This window comes from Xyrauchen texanus, chromosome 40 (genome assembly GCF_025860055.1).
Source record: "Xyrauchen texanus isolate HMW12.3.18 chromosome 40, RBS_HiC_50CHRs, whole genome shotgun sequence".
NCBI lineage: Eukaryota > Metazoa > Chordata > Actinopteri > Cypriniformes > Catostomidae > Xyrauchen > Xyrauchen texanus.
In genome coordinates, this window is record NC_068315.1 from 13,637,686 (window position 1) to 13,656,118 (window position 18,433).

General features: G+C 35.2%; 1 protein-coding gene across 1 annotated transcript in view; it reads right to left on the reverse strand.

Moving 5' to 3' along the window:
* Window positions 1-18,433, reverse strand: part of cacna1g (calcium channel, voltage-dependent, T type, alpha 1G subunit) — a 174,152-nt gene that overhangs the window by 18,056 nt on the left and 137,663 nt on the right. The window contains exons 24-26 of the mRNA XM_052112236.1: window positions 6,866-7,017; window positions 4,888-4,997; window positions 2,235-2,368 (exon numbers count right to left, since the gene is read on the reverse strand). Of these exons, the coding sequence (XP_051968196.1) occupies window positions 2,235-2,368; window positions 4,888-4,997; window positions 6,866-7,017 (396 nt within the window). The remainder of the gene's footprint in view (window positions 1-2,234; window positions 2,369-4,887; window positions 4,998-6,865; window positions 7,018-18,433) is intronic.

Here is an 18,433-nt window from a genome sequence, read left to right on the forward strand (position 1 = left end):
TAAAGAGGATTTTTGTCATTTTTCAAGAACATTTTCACCACAGTGTCATTTCCTCCACATCTCAAATTCTTGTGTGTATAGCAATCTGTAGTAAAATTACATATACATTTTTTTTTAATAAAATGACTGACTCTTTAGTCTGGCTGAAACTAATTCCATCGCTTGCAATTTATGTGTCCGACAATAGATGTTTTTTCAAATTTCTTCTATAATTGGACAAAATTACATCTTAACTGTAAAGTTATATATTATAGGGATTTTTATTGGTTTTCTTCACACACCACATGTCTCAGATTTCATATCAAGCATACTCTTTACTGACACTATTATCTCCTTGGTAAAAATGCACACTACCTTGATTTTTCTTGGGGCAAAATATACCTGAAGTGATGATTTAATGTCGGAGCTTGTCTATCTGTCTTTTAAAGTTGACCACATTTATATCCACATCAATGATTAAAGTAATTATCTGTTTAAGACTTTATTCCAAAAAAAGTTTGAATGCTCCATAAAGGTTTAAATGCTCCATAGAGTATTCATCTATTAGGAATATTCCTCCTTATCTAAAACAAAGAAACTGAAACACAGGCATATTATACTTTCACCTGTTTGTAGGCTATATTGATTTTATTTTCATGTTTGAATTTGTATTTATTATTCACTGCAAAATGTGTGCTTGACATTTCACATTTGCTTAACACCTCCTGCCTTCAGAATAATGTTGTTATACATGAACAGACAAACAAAAATTCTGTTTTATGCAGATATTAATATCTGAAATACCAGGAGAAACCAAAGTTAACAACATATTCCACAGTTAATATAGCCTACAAATTCAGCATCATCTGGTAAGTAAAAGAAGAATAGAATATTTTTTAAATAATAATTGTAGAATGATAATAATAGTAATAGAACTAATAATACAATAATAATAATAATAATAATGATTATTATAATAATTAGGCTATTATTATGAAAAGACATATACAAGGCATATTTTATTAATAGAAACTATATTTGTGAGAGCAATGTTTAAAAATTGGCATTTTATATGGTTTGGACATTTTCACTTCAGGTTTAAGCCCTGCCCACACCCTGTTCTATCCGAATACAGACAGAGATACAGATCATTTTGTCATATGAACAAATATAGATACAAATACTGATAATGGCTTCGCTGCACACCCCTTGTAAACATGTAAAAATTTATATTTTTAAATAGGAATTTCATAGTTTGTAAAAGTTTGGGTCTGGCACAAGGGCAAAAAAAAAAAAATATATACATTTTGTACATAAAGACATTTTAAATTTAGCATGGAAAATAGTGTCATAGAACAAATTGGAAATGTTTAAGTTGAAATCTGTCTGTTTTAATAAAAATGAACCCCTGTGAAATACAAGTTCCCATAGTTGATGAAACACCCGTATATTTGTGTACACATACATACACACGCACACATGTTGGTGCGGCTATCATTATGAGGACTCTCCATAGACACAATGGTTTTTATACTGTACAAACTATAGATTATATATTCTAACTCTAACCCTACCCCTAAACCTAACCCTCACAAACAACTTTTACACTTTCAAGAAAACATAGTTTAGTATGTTTTTTAAGCAATTTGAATTATGGGGACACTATAAATGTCCTCGTAAACCACATTTATAGCATTGTAATTACCAGTTTGTAACCTAAAATGTCCTCGTAAACTACTTAAACCTGCCCACACACACAGACACACACACAGACACACACACACACACACACAAGCTGCTGGCACACAGACACTTGAGCAGGTGTGTTTGCTTGGACATCTCTGTTGAGGGAATAATCAATAAAGTCTCATTTCTGAAGCTCTTTTATTAGAGGAAGAATAATTGTTCCAAGCAGACAAGCGGTCCAGCTTCCCACCCTGTGTTTTGTGTGTAAGCTCATGCGTGTGTGTGTGTGTGTGTGTGTGTGTGTGTGTGTGTGTGTGTGTGTGTGTGTGTGTGTGTGGTAGAGTGTTTGTGTGAACTGAATTTCTCATTACAGCCATCTGAACTCTTTGTACACAGACTACGGCTTCTGCTGAGCAGTCTGTGAAACAACAGAGATCATAAGTGTGATATAATCAACCCAGCCTGATCTACTGAGGCTAACAGGTGGAATGGTGTGAAAGTACACTTTTGCAGGGGAAGAAAAATGGACTTTGGTGGTGAAATTACAGAAGATAAGAGAGGATACAAACCACGAGCGATCCGTAGAACTCTCATGATGCGAATTATAGTGGGGTTAATGGGAAGGGAAGCATTGACCTCAATTTCCTCCAGAGTTATGCCCATGATAGACAATAGCACAATGGCAAGATCCAACTGGTTCCACCTGCATAAAGAGACTTGTTTGGTTAATAAAAATAACAGATGTAAAGTTCCCATATTGGAATGATTGTATTTAGTATGTCATATTAACCAGTGAGGAAATTTTCAGTACAGAGTTTCTTAAGCCCTAATTATCCAAGTTAGAGATAGATCAATAGACATGTGTCCATCCAAGTTACAAATGTTATTTATGCAATTAAACAAAATATCTCAAAAACAATTAGCAAATAAAGCAGCGTTTCCATCCCATGTGTTTAACACAACAAAATATTCACCTTGAGGGAAACTGCTGCAAAATAAAATGAAAATATTGTATTAAATGTTATGAATTACTTGGGATTTAAAACAGGCAAATTTAATGCCCTATAATTTTCTAGCGTTCAGTAGCAGGTGCCTTATGTCTGGGAGTGAAAGCGTGCCTCCCAGTTCTGAGAGGTAATAGCAGCCAATAGTTTTGATGACAGGCTTTGGCATTTCAGAATAACCAGACCAACATTTCAGGTGCTATTATGTGTTCACATTGCTTGTTGAGGAAAAGTAAATGTTTAATGCACATCTATTCCTATATAAATTCAATAGGAATATATTTTCAGTAAATGTGTCTTCTTATCAAATAAAAACAATTATCCACCACAAGGCAAGCACTATGTTTTTATGCACATTTTGGAGATTTTATTTGCATCTTAGTGTTACCATCCAACATTTTTTTTTATAAAATTTGCAAATATATAAATGGAAACACAGCTAATTAAAGAATATTGGTGTAAGTAAATGGTACTGGCCATAAAGACCTCATGAAATCTAAATTAGAGATTTGTAGATTTTAGTCCATGTGTATACTCATTGATGCCATCTTTATGCTATTGTAGACCTAAAAGTTGACAAAATTCACATTTAGCATATGTTTCAGTGGAACATATCGACACCGGAAAGACAACTGTGAACATCAAGCAAATCACTGAGTCTTTAAGTTTTAATTGTTCATTTTGAATGTACAGTTTTGTGTACTGTGATAAAGAATAGCCAACAAGCTTGCCAGAAAGTACTACTCATTTAGACAGTTTATGACACGACATGCTTGTGTGACAAAACAACATTTCCCATCATTCTCTGTGGCAGCACAAGAAAAAATCTCTTTTCTTTGCCAATTATGGAATAAGAGATAATGAAATATGAAATTGCACAATGTCTGTCCATTGTTTCCCTGACTAAAATCACTCAAATGCACATCATATTGTAATTGAGAATTCTGAACCTATAAGTAGAAACTTCTGAAGAGGACTTTGGAAGGTAGCATTTTGTTCATAAATATGCCATAGATAATTCAAACTTAAAGTAACTCTTCTTTGATCCTGGATTTTACTTCTCCTTTACACCATGTTTCTCAGCATAATCATTGTCCAAATACGGCTTAAAGCTTTGTGGCTAACTTTAAATAACTACCTCTGAGGGTAAAATATTACACTGTCATGGTGGTTAGCTACAGTCTAGAGCATGCTTTGTTTTAGACACATAATTTTCTAGGGCCTGAAGCCATGAGAGGTATTTCATTAGATATGCTGAGAAATTGAATTCAAATGATTACACAAAGCCTTTCTACACTTTCCTACTGGTTTCATTCACTAGTGAATCATCAGTGATCAAAGTGTACTTCCATCTTCCATCCCAGTGGATTTGTAGCAGGTTGCGTACATAAACTGTTCATAAACAGTCATTTCCAATGATGTAAATCAGTAAGCTCTTCAATTTCAAACTTTTACGACTTCATCTCTTGAATAGCATGTTGTGAAATGCCTAAAACAATTGTCAATGCAGTGGGTGGCATTTCCTTTTTTTAAATCACATAAATTATGTTTAATAATATTGCTCATTAATATGCAAATAGCTGGTTTACATTTTCTTCTACATGGATTAGAGATCTAGGAATACATTGACATGGTATGCTCTTCATTATGTTATTGAAAGAAAAGGCTGTGAACTTCTAATGGCATATCAACTTCAATAATGAAAGCCTGCACTAAACCTAATCCTCACAATTTCATTAGTAATTAAAAGACTAATGGATCATTCAAACCCAATAAAAATGTATAAATATGTTAAATATTACCTATACATATGCATATTAAAATTGTAACATCAGGTGTTTAGCACTACTTTGACACTAATTTAGGAGGAACAAATTCCAACCATAGTCAAAGCCCCAGGCTGTGATCTGAACAGTAATCTGTTTTTGGATACTTCAAGACGGGTTTCTTTTAACAACCACAAATTATTAAAATTTGGTTTTCGTTTTCCACCACAGATGCCAATTTATTCAGCCCTCTTAATCTTCCCACAGACTAAGAAAAACCAAGGAATTGCAAAGCCGTGATATCATTTCAAGGGATGTGGCTTTGTTCAAGGGAACAAACCCTATTTTATTTTAAAAAAAGATCCATAGGGGCACCATGAATTCTCAGCAATTTTCTGATGTGAGTGCATCTTAGATATGAGCAGTAACTTTGAGAGAGCCACGTCTCCTACCTGTCCTTGAAGAACCGGCGAAACCCAAAGGCGACAAGCTTGAAGACGGACTCCAGCACAAATATTATGGTGAAAATGTAGTTACAGATCTTCAGAGATTCATCCAGTACCTGTTAAAGTGAAGAGATTGCAAAGAGAATGTAACAGTGAAAAAGGTAGAAGTGATATGACTTTGTAGTAACACAGAACTCAAACTGTTGTCCAGTTATTTGTATGGACATTAAAAAAACACACATTTTGCCATCTCTAAAAACAATGAATGTGAAGACTATTAAACTTGAAATTGCAATTTTATCAAAGTCAGTAGACAGAAAAGAGCTGTGTGATCTAACATTTGGACTGCACAGATATTTAAAGTGTGGGTTATATTTAGTTTATTTGTCTGGTGCATTATTTACAGCTAGCTTGATGATGCTGATTTGATTTAATTTGATTTCACAGTTAACAGTCAGAATTGTTCATATTGGCAACTTTTTTCAACTTTCTGATTCAATTCAATATATAAAGATACTGTTTTATGTTTACAAAAAAATGCCCCTGGAAGTACATTTCAGAGAGAATAAATTGAATGTTAAAAGTCAATTTTCAACATTGGCACATATACCACAGAAAAGTGAGTAAATATGCAATCTGTGGTCTATAAAGAATGGAATAGGTCATTCCGCAATAATCAGTGGAAAAGTTGATGAGCTATCATAAGTGGTTAGATTAGCTCAGGGGACACAGCAGTCATTAGATGACATTTTCAGGGTCTTACAGAGGTAGCGGACGTTTCCCGAAGTCCACCCTTCCCCGTCCACCACACAGTAATTAAGGCCAGGCCAAGCCTGACAAAGCACAAATCAATTAATTGTGTTCGCCGAATGGGTGTGTAAGCCTTCAAAGCCTAACAATCCCTTCCGCTCTGCTTCCTGCGAGATTCAGCGTGCCATCGGGGCTCTAATTAAAACAGACTGCTATTTATATCTACAGGTGAGGTCAGAGACCTCCATTAGCGATAGGTGCAAGCCCTGGAAAGCATCCCAACAGGGATGTCTAAAGGGAATGGTAAACACCAGCTGATTGGAGGAAATATGACTCAGGAGAAATGCACTCTATCAATTTATATCTATAATTTGACACCACTCTGCCTCTGTGGTAAGCACACTATATGGAAAAAAGTATGTGGACACTGAACACACCACACATGTTATTGTTAAGCATTTAATTTCAAAATAATTGGCATTAATAGGGAGCTGGTCCTCTCTAACAGCTTTCACTCTTCAAGAAAGTATTTCCAATAGATCCAGTTCAGACAAAAGAGCAGCAGTGAGGTCAGGCTTTGATGCGAGTCTCGGGGCTTGGCTCACATTTGACATTTACATTTATCCCAAAGGTGTTCACTGGGGTTCACTGTCACTTGTAATTTACAGCAGTCTTTTCCTCATCAAAAGTGACATTTCATAAAATAATAATAATTTTAAAAAAGCACTTCAGATGAACGCATTACACCACTAAAAGGATTTACAGAGAGCCAATGTAAACTCCAACAGATCTCCAAACTCATGTTATTGTTTTTTAGTCCTCTACTAAATATTCATGAATTGTCTAAACTCTAGTGCTATTATGCAGGGGGGAAAGACAAATTAGGGAATATGCATGCATTTCAGTGTGGTTTGTTTCAGTGATGCATTGCCTCGTAAAGCTTCTTCATTCATAAGTAGAAATACGAAATGTCTTGGAGCAGGACAACATAAGCACAACATTCAAATAAGTATAATAAAATGAAGCACATTATGAACTCACTGCTATGACATAATTAAAATGCAACACAGCAAAAACAAAACATTAACATTAGCTACTTAATCAGCAAATATTCAGAGCAATAAAAGTGAGACAGTCGTGATCTTAAATTACAGTAAAATCATTTGCAGTTAAATAACCACAGAATTTTCTTAAAGGAATACCAACAAAGTGCATGCACTCCAAGAGGTACTACCTTGGGTTGTTGGTAGTGCTCCATGGACATGGTGATGACATTGAGCCCGATGACAATTGTGATGAAGAGGTCCAGATAGTGGCTGGTGCAAATCTTGTGGATGATAAGCCGTGTGGGTGAGTAATCAGAGTAATAGGGTTTACTCTGGGCTTCTGAAGAACCATGGACACAGGGAGGAAGCATAAAATAATAATTTGGAAACTTTTTGTAAACACTTATGTCCACACCAAGAAAGGAAGGAAAGAGGAAAAGAAATAGGGGAAAAGAAAACAAGCTAAGAGATTGATCAAATATGTATCACCCTCAATTACAAGAAAATTATAATTTCACAAGGAAGGATTTAAAGGAATAGTTTGCCTAAAAATAAAATCTGTTATTATTTACTCACCCTCACTTTGTTCCAAACCGATATGACTTACTTTCTTCAATGGAAGAAAAAAGGAGTTCATTGTGAATAATAAACTGGTCGCTCTTTACATGCAGTTATAATGAATGGGGACTGAAGCTTTCAAGCTTCAAAAAATATGTAAAAGCACAATAAAATTATCATAAAAGTTGTCCATACAACTTGTCACTATATTCCAAGTCATCTCAATCTCAAGTTATACAATACCTTTTGAAGAGAAATAGAGTGTGAATGACTACTTACACCATAGCAGTCGTTTCTTACACCAAGTGAATTTAGTGCACTTGTCATATTGACTACTTTTATGAGACTTTTATGGTGTTTTTGTGTTTTGTTTTGTTTCTTAACTGCAGAAAAATTATATTATATTATATTATAAGGGTGAGAGTATATTATAGGTTATTACACTATCTAAGATTTTATATCCGATATTACAAGAGGGATAGCGCATTCTTCAATTTCTCGATTTGTGCTCCATTGAAAAAAATTAAGTCATAAGGGTTTGAAATGACATGAATAATATGAAATGTATAAATAATAACCAAATATTTAATTGAGGGTGAAATATTCCTTTAATTGTGGCTAAGTTCCCGTGGCCTGTTAAAGAGGCAGAATCCCAGATTGAAGGACTTGACACAACAAATGATCTTATTCCATCATCAGTATTCTTGTGGGATCCCCAGAGACAATGAAAGAAACTTCATTCCTCAAGCAATTCTAAATATAACATGTGCATATTCTATAAAATGTTAGTTTTGCTGTCTGATCCACTTCTATTCTTTATGTCACTCTATTGTTCAGTTTGTCCCTCACGCTACAGACAGAGAGGGCTGGAGGGATGGCAGAACAGCAAGGGGTGGGGGTGGGTTTATCATCCTGACACACAAGCAGGGCTACGAGTGGCAGCTGCGTTCCCTGTGGTCCTGTCAGCCCATTATGTGGGCTGTTCCTGGCACCAGCCACTAGACCCTAGGAACAGGTACTATATTCAACCTTTTCATTTTTATATACAATGGTGCCACATCAGCAGTATTTGTTTAATCACATGGCTGCTCCCCACTGGATAGTGAGTTTGAGTATGACTTATCAAGAACATGCCCAAATTATTTGCTCATTAAAAGGTTTTGTGTGTCATTTTTTAGATGTAAAAATTGTTTCTCATAACACAGCTTAATTTGCAGAGACAACTATAAGTAAGCCATTCGTATGTTGATTCCCTAAATCAAGCATCACTGGCACTATCAAAGCATCACTGATCTAGTAACATGGTTCAACCTTATGGTATGTGTTTCAGATGGGACAATCTGTTTTCACCGACAAATGGCAGATGGAGGGAGTTTTGAGAAACCTGTTTAAAAACAGTGATTATTTTTGAATTTCTGTATGGTGATGCTATTGTAGAAAGTCTATACCAGGGGTAGGTTTAATATTTGGGTTAAAGCCTAGTCAGGCTCTAAGACTAGATTTTTCACTTGTTTTGACTATACTTGTTTTGACTATAAAACTGCCAGTACAGTAAGACTGTACTGGCAGTAAACATGTTGAAAATACATTCTCTGAAAAGCCTAAATATCTTATGCAGTGTTGTTTTAAAACATGATCAATCAAATTGATCTTGTTTTATTAATTATTTTCATATTTTTACAGAAACAAAAATAAAAAAAATATTATCAAGAATAAAATGTTTGCCCTAATATCAAAGGTCTTACTAGAAAAAAAAAGAAATTATGATCTAACATGAATTTTCATGAAAAAAATTAGCAGACCTAGTAACATGAGCATATAAAATGGCTAGAAATAGCATTTTAGCTTAGCGTAAAGCTGACAATTTACACAAGGTTTATTTGTTATTTCTTCTGCTCCAAACTTACTTCTCTGTCTGTTTATATGAGTGTAACACATTATAAGAAAGTGTTTCACCGCTGTTCAAATGCACTTTGCATTGCATCATTATTTGTATAAATGTTTTCCATCTGAAAGGATTAAATGTTAAATGAAACAAATAACAATAAAGTGCAAATAAATCTCTTCAGTAATCAAAATACTTTTTTGAATTACCATTTATTTAAATTGTAACTGTAGTGGAATACAGTTACTTATATTTTGTATTTTAAATATGTAATCCCGTTACATGTTTAATGAAGACAATATGTCGTTAAATTGAACTTCAGTCTGCAGAAACCAGAATTAAACCACTATCATGTAAAATTTAGTAAATATTTGGTAAATGTTAACTACTTTAATTCTTATAATATTTTTTTTAATTATTTTTTATAACTTTTTTCACTGTATTTTTTCACTGTTTCAATCAGAAACCAACATCTATTATAATATTAGTTGGCCAAAACAAAGTTTTCATATATTTTTGTATGTTAACTTTTCCATTTTTTGTTGCTTCATGAATAATTTTGTGCTTCATAATTGTTCCAGTTTACCACTATTGGTGGGGCAAGTTATCACAAAATGGGCAAACATTTAGACATTTTTAAATGCTTTATTTGTAGCCCAGACTTTAGGGTATGTGGCCATGCAGAAATTGACTCAAAATAAATCTACTCATAGAAATATTAATTGTAGTAAAAAGTGTGACAATTAGCTCCGGACTCATGCATATGTCATATATTGGGTCACTCTACGAGGTCCTAGGACAAAATGCAAGGCTACACCAGTTCTGAGGATTATTGCCATTAGAATCATCAAATACATCTGGCTTTATTTTTGTTAATTGGAGCCATGTTCATTGTTTTCTCAAATGTGCTGGCTCGACATTACTTGTGCTTATGAATCTTAGAAGTCCAGACTTGGCTACATATTGCCACTTCTGTTATTTATTTATTTATTTTTAATGAATGCTAGGATCTATCAAAATCTGTAATGAGGTATATCATATCCTCTTTAACTTACAATATGTGTTTTAGATTAATTGATTTGGTTTGTAGACAACAGTATCCAGGGGGGGATAAACCATGCTCAATACCATTCTTTGGGACCAAAGACAGTGGCTGTGAAGACTACACCAGTCTCACAGGTGCTCAATTAAAGGGACAGTTGCAATATAAGTCAGGGATGTGGTGGGCTGGGAACATTTTGCTGTTCACAGATGTTTTTTGTGAACAGATGTTCACAGATGGTTTTACAGCAGACAGGTCAGCTCCCACAAGACAACACTGCTCATCTACTTCCCTCCTACCCTCTTCAGTGAGATGCTCTCCCTTTGTGAACTTGAAAAAAGCATGTATTTTAAGGTCTTAGGCTTTTGTAAAAGATGAATGAACTCAATTTTGATTGGCTCACTTCACCAACAGAAATCCTGCATTAACAGGAATCTCATATAAAGACTCCATGAAATCGAAATAAGAGGTTTAAGGTTTTTAAATTTGAGGCTTTAAAAGTGGTTTGCAGCCTTTTAGTCCAAGTCTATTGCCTTTAAAGCAAAATCATATTTTAGCAGATATACACATTTAAAATGTAAAAAATTTCTTTTCTGGGCAAAAGACCAGAAAAATGATGACTCAAGTTGCACTTCAAGGAATTGTGTCCAATCTAAAGCACTCTAGAATGAGAAGATCCTTCAATCAACTAGCAAGTCCACCTGCAACCAACTGGCAAGCAAGTGATCAGTGATTTAAATTTCAGTACAGACTGTTTTCAGCTGGATATGTCCTGATCAACCTATTAGTTTCAATAGGAAATATGAACACAAAGGACAGAAAGCTGCACTCATCAAAATATTTCATGGGGTCTTTAATGCAATAATGGTAAATTGTTTACTGTTTGAATAATCCTCATCAACGACAGAGGGAAAGCTCTCTGAATAACCTGAGTATTAATGAGTATTGCACTGAGTTAAATAAAAAAGACTTTTGCTCTCTGGCTTGCATATCAGCTGGAATTTTTACCCCAACTAAAAAGATGTTGGGAGACAGTGAAGGACTTGGCATCCCATTTATAGAAAATGATTCCTATTGGCATCAGTGCCACTCTGATGTCATGATATAGCAATGGGTCCAGATAATGTTCACATCAACATCAGCCAAATCAACTTTAACATGATTTAAAGTGAGGGAATATGGATCAAAACTATTTTTAACCAACATGAGAAAGATGAAATAGTTGTGGAGAATGTGGCTCTTGGACCTCTCCATCTCTGCCTATTTTTGTGGCACAAGCTAATGATACTATGACTATGATTTAATGAGACATTCTTTGCTTAGATGGCAATTTTAGCCCACTCCAATTCCATCTATGAATACATTTGAGAATGATGGCCAGACATTTGGGTTAGGCGATTAAAGGTTTGGGGCTGAATGATAGATAGCAGCATCCCACATTTGAATAAAGCCACACAACTTTGGTCGCCCACCAGTCTTGGACATGCTATGTAACTGTTACAACTCAGTGCAATATCCATCAGCCCCCAAAAGAGGTTACAACAACAAATCTATTGGCTTTTTCGGTCAGTGAGGCTTGAACTCATGCTGGTATTAATGCATAGAATTTAATTCTGACTTTGCTGCAGTTAACATGCACTTGGAGGAAAAGGCTCTAAACTTCTCAAGCCAGGAACTCTGGACCTCATAAAATGATTTACGGAATCATAAGTGTGTGAAAACCCCATTTTCCCTTATCTGTAAAAAGTATTTTGTAAAAATTTTGTAATAAAGAAATACATGGTCTTGATTTCTCAGTTTCAAAATCTAGTGAGCTGCGTATGGAGGCATTTCAAGATCAAAATAGGCAACTTTACTATGCTGCCTCCTAAGATAATTTGTTTTTAGCCAAATTGTAAGGCAGCTTCACACACGCGCACACACACACACACACACACACACACACATATATATATATTGATGAGACAATTACAGAATGCATGACGACTACGAAGGCATTTCAACGCCATTAATCCGCGTGCGTTGTTGACGCTCGCATGCGCGATATATTAAAGCCACGTGAGGAAAAAGGAAGATTTTCTCAAAAGCTTAATTTCTCAAAATTAAAAAGAGTTAGTGGCCATCCATGATCATCCTAATCGAACATGGTTTAATATCCCAGTTAAAAACGACGTTAAATATTTAGGTATCTGGATATCTAAGTCGTTGGATAATTTGGAAAAAATTATTTTGATAATTTTGATAAAAATGTAGATAAATGTAAATTAACTATTAATACTTGGCTGCAGAGAGACATATCGATATTCGCAAGAATTCTATTGACGAAAGTAGGCTATAGTCTTTCTAGGTCCATTTATCCGTGTTTCTCACAAGCACCTTCTGCTAAAAAGGTAAAATAATTAAATAAATAGAATTTTGATTGTATATGGAAAAGGAAATATAGTACGTAAAAGTGATATGACTAAAGATTATGAAGATGGAGGTTTTAAGATGATTGACTTGGACATTATGAATGGGGCTATCAAGCTTAAATGGTTACAATTGTTTTTTAATAATGAGTCCTCATTCTGGTTTGAGATTCCTTCAGCTGTATTTAATAAATGTGGTGACTTAAGTTTTCTGTTACAGTGTGACTTTGAAATGTCTAAACTCCCTGTAAAACTTTCTGCTTTTCACCAACAAGTTCTATTATTTTGGAAATTGCCCACATAACATGTCAATCTGGAATAACAGATGTGTAACAGTGAGCAGAAAATCTTTGTTTATTGATGAGTGGTGGCAAAAAGGCATATGGTCAGTGACACATGTTATGGATAACTTTGGGAATATAATTTCCTTTTTCCTCGCGCGGCTTTCCTCTATCGCACGTGCGAGCATCAATAACGTGCGTGGATTAATGGTGTTGAAATGCCTTTATAATGATGAAATATGAAATATTAAAAAGGCTTATACATTTTTACATTGTTATTATTAACAATAATCAACTTTACCTAAAATCAAACCTTTTTATGCTGCTTGTTTAAACTTATTTTGCAGCTTTGAAGATTTATGACAAGAACACATGAAATGTTCCGTTTAAAATAATTCTGACAGTCAAACTAAAAATGAATGGCATAATGACTAAACATCAATAGCGATGTGCACTCTCCATGTGAGAAATACAGTCATCCTGTGTTTGTAACATTTGTTGGACTTCGGTGTGTAAATTAGCCATTATATAATGTAATCACGCCTGCTAAATCACACACATCTGAATGATCATTCGTGATGTTCATGTCTTGAGCTCAAAATGCACTTACAAACACCAACAAGTGTTTGAAATAACATCTGACTTGGATCTGATGTGGATTCCAATCACAGAATGAAGTAGAATTACATTCATTACTGAGTTATATGTGATGCTTTCTCTTACGCATACTAATCAGTTTCATACTAAATATACTTTATACTAAAACAAATACCAGAGACCGCTTAGACAAATGTCTCATGTGCTGAGAATGTGCTAACGTGCTAACCATAAAAATATAAATCATAAAAGTTTAAGAACCAGAATGGCAACCTTTTGAATCATGCTTGTGCCAGAGAATTATTGCACCTCGCCTGTAATTGACCAAAATGCTCCGTTCGACTTTTCAGACACCCTCTACTCTTCCCTGTGGAACCCGGAAGCTTGATCTCTGACCCACCTTCTGTAGATCTGAATTTCTGCAGTTTGAATTTTAGAATATTGAATTTGGTTTTCTGAATTTCTTCTTCATTTTGAAAACTTGAAGCTGTATTTTATAAAAAATACAGTGTAAGAATTCAGAACCAAAAATTTGCTGTTTGAAAATACATATTTATAAAATTGTGCCATAAAAAATAAAAATATAATTCAATTTGGTTAAATATGAAATGTCCAGGATTGGAGTTTAATAAATTCAAATTCAAACCTATTTAAAATACAACGTAATATTAAATTTGGCAAAATCACACTTATAATTCAAATTCAAAAGTCTATAATTCAAATTGACACAATTCAAATTCAAATTGTTTTGTCATATTTCTGGCTCAATATTTATCCAACTAAACAATTTTTAAGAATAAGATTTAATGTTTGGTACTCAAATCTGTGTCAAATATACAAGTCAGAGATAGAAACAGCTGAACACTTGTTTTTTCAATGTAATTTGGTGAATTCATTCTGGAAGGAGTGCTTTCTGGATGCTACAAAAAATACCTGCCAGACTGATAATTTCATGGGAAATTGTTACATTTGGTTTATTAATTAAGGATAAAAATGTATCTTATGTTATTAATAATGTATTGCTTTTATTGAAATTTTACATACACAAATGTAAATTTTTCAAAATTCCTCCCTGATTAGGACTACATGCTTTTACGAGCGTGCCGGGGGGTGTACCTGGCGGAGCTGCACCCGCTGCCATCCCAAGATCACCTCCATCGCCAGCCGCACCGTCCTCAATCCCATGTGAAAAAGGAGCAATGCGGGGGGCGGCTGGAGTGGCGTGCTTTCGGTAGAAAGCAAGTCGCGACCGCAATGTTGCCATGGTCATGTTCTCGCAGTGAGAACATGAACCATCCACAAACGCTGCCTCGGTGTGATCGCAACCCAGACACACGAGACAACGCCTGTGGCAGTCTGAAGCGGAGAGCACTCTACCGCATCCAGGAACTACGCAGGGGCGGAAGGGCATCTTTATAAAGGGCGACCTGAAAAGGACGTTCAACGCCAGCTGCGTATTTGCTCTTTTAGAGGAAATAACTATTTTAGAGAAAATCACTTTTTTCTAACTCTTTTACTTATAAAAGAGCATAACCTAGTTCCGTTTTATACCCGTATGTCCGGGGCGGGGTATGCAAATACTGTCTGCCTAATTCCCATTGGCCTTTTTTCATAGATCAGAGGCATATTCGGCGCTCAAGAGAAAGCCCTAGTGTCGCTTCTTCGACACAACGTCGAAACCTCCTACTCCCCTACTTTATTTTTATTTTTGTTTATTTTACTTATTTACTTATTTATATTTTATTATTTGGTTTGTTGTGGAGAATGTGATGTGTAAATTGAATTGTAATCTCAGTCTTTGTTTGTAAATCTTTCAGGTATGACTGCCTTTCTGTTGATCTTCATACAAGAATAAAAAAAATAATAAAAAAAACAGACTTTGGCGAATTGTTTTGCGCCTGCTGTCAGGCATGTCCTCGCATGCGATATGTTGTATTGCGTGCGCAGGTGATGTCATGCGCGCGCGGGATCTTCCCGTTTCCTCGTGTGGCAATGAACTAGCCTTCTGTGCGCAAGTGTCAATAATGCGCATGAGGGTTTAAAACGCGCATGCGAGTTCTTCCTTTTTCCTAGCCTGGCTTTAATCTATCGCGCGTGCGAACGTCAATAACATCCGCAGATTAATGGCGATGAAATGTCTTCATCATGAAATGACGACCATCCAAGATGTCGGACAAGTTGAAAGAAATATTGATTTCAAATAAACAATTTTTTTCATTCAATACCGAAAAGTATGAAAATAGTTCAGTGTAATATAAAAGAAAATTATAATAATAAATATATTATTTTTAGCCAAATATTTGTTTGTGCTATGAATTTTTATACATAATAGTGTATCACATTGTGAGAGCGTTGCATCTCTATTAGTCACTTATAATGTTACATAAGATTTGGGAAGCCTTAGGATGTGTTGCCTATGTAGGTAGGCTCTAGGCAGCTCACTAGGTTTTGGAAGTGCGCTGATATTTCAATAATATCTGTTTCTGTGTTTTCTATTTTGTGAATGAATCTACACACAGAGGTCCAAAGTACTTGAAGCAAATTCTCCATAGAAAAGAGAGGTTATGTGGAAGACAGAAGAGTTCCATCCAAGAGATGAACACATAGCACTTATACTGTAGCTAGTACCTCAGAAGTTAAATAAGTCAGTTGGGAAATACAGACAAACTCAGGTTCATAATCTAAAATTATTTGTACTAAAAACACCACAGATTATTGCAGAAAAAACAGTAATTTTCAGATTGTACAATATTTAGTTATTGATTTTAATCTTGTCCTACATAGAGGAGGGATTATTACTGATTGTTGATGATTTTGAGGACTCTAAGTCATGAGTTAGGGTCTAAGGGTAGAAATTAATGACATTCAAGTGTTGGTTATACGAGGTCAGCTTGGCATGTCTCTCTAGAGCTGTACTTACAACAAACTAGAGTTCTGTGAAATGTGTTTGATAATGCTCTGTCCATTATATGCACTCTCATGAGTCATATGGAGGGAAAGTCATGAGCACTGGGAAATTGTGGGCAGTGGGAGGACTAGACTGTTATTTAAGGAAGAGCCTGAGAAAAATTCTAAAGCATGGATGGCAAAATGTCAGACAAAAATAGAACAAGGAAAAAACAGAGGTGATAAAACAGCCTTTACTGAAAGAGAAGGAAATCAGTTGCATTTTCTTTTGCCTTAAGCCAAAATTTGTTTTATCAGAGGCTGGTTTCACACCTGTGAAGTGCATGGTCAATGACTTGCTCCATAACGTAACAAGTCAATGTCTGCTGGACATATAGTTACTGATACTCCACAATGTAAGAATTGGTTTATCAGCAATACTACAATTGTACTTTTTTTTTTGCCACAATATGCCAGCACACACTGAGTTAAAACCAACAAGAAATGACAGCCTAAATGCCTTAACACTGGCAAAATACAGAAAAACAGAAACAAGAGGAAATGTGAGACTTTAAGGAGTTCTGGTAAAAATAAGTATTTAAGGGATAGTTCACCCAAAAAAATTAAAATTATGTCACCATTTACACATTTCCACCTAACATCTCATTTTGTGCTACACAGAAAGAAACAAGTTCATGTGGATTTGGAACAACATTAGTAATTAGTGATTAATGATTTTCATTTATAATTTCTGAGTGAATTATCCATTACAATTTAAGAAAAATAAATCTTTAGTAATGGAGGGCATTCAACAGAGCTCTCTCTCTCTCTCTCTCTCTCACACACACACACACACACACACACACACACACACACGCAAACTTACAAAAAATAGTAGTGATACAGAAACACAGACCCACACACAAAGTATAACATGCTGGTAGACGTGGCAGGCAAACCACACTTTCTTTCTGAGTCTGACTTGAGCAAGACGGTCCATCTGAAATGGAGGCTGAATGGCAGAAGCTGGTGGAGTTGTGAGTGTGTGGATGGGCAACAGGGCAGCGGTGATGATATTTGAAAGAGTGACGGAACTCTGTAGTACTCAGTATGAGAGGTTAATTAGTACGTCTAACATTTTGGAAACATGATTTCATCTTGCAATCAGAAAGATGATGAATCCAATAAAGAAATAAAATCTTGTCCATCAAATAAAGTCTTGAACATGTTCCAAATCCTATGCACCTATGCAACCCAAGGTAATATGTTTGTTATGTAGTAGTCAACCAATATTTACAACAACAAAGGGCCATTTTTGCAGCTTACATAGCTTGTTTTATCCCAAGACTGCAGTACATCTCTATGACTGCTGGAATATCTCAAGCCTCCACACCTTCACAACATGGCAAACAATCCAGCGATATCCAGCCTGATCTCATCACGAACATTTTGCTTTCGTGGCAACCCTTTTTCAAAACGAAATTACATTCTTTATAACACGTTTGGCTGCAGTTTCCAGGTGAAATGTCCATTGGAGAGCGCCAAAAGCATGTGAAATGGTGTCGTAATCAGATGAGGTTTATAAGTTTAATATTAGATAAAGGGTTTAATTAGTAAAACATACCTCCCTAACCTCAAACTTGAATCTAAACCTATAGTGTTCTAAAATGATCTAAGAGGTGAACAAAACATACATTCCATACCTAACCGATAGGGTCCAAAAACATAATGGGAAATGGAAAGCACAATTTCTGAAGGTGTTCTTGTGTTGCTTCTATCACACTCTTGTGTGCTTGAGTGGTCTTGGACCTTGTACTGCAGAGTCCAAAGTCCAACACTCTATCTGGTGAGCTACAGTGGAAGTTAATCACATCAGAATAATTGTATAAATATGCCATATTTCCAGAAAAAAAAAAATATATATATATATATATATATACACTTATTCTAATGTGAGTCACACAAGGTCAAAATTGAAATGTTGAGAGAAAAAAACAAAAACACAGATAGGTCACATCTCTGTATCCACAGATTTCCTGAGCAACCACTGGGCGGAGACATGATGATTCTAATTGCCTGTTTTGGTCTCCAGACGCCAA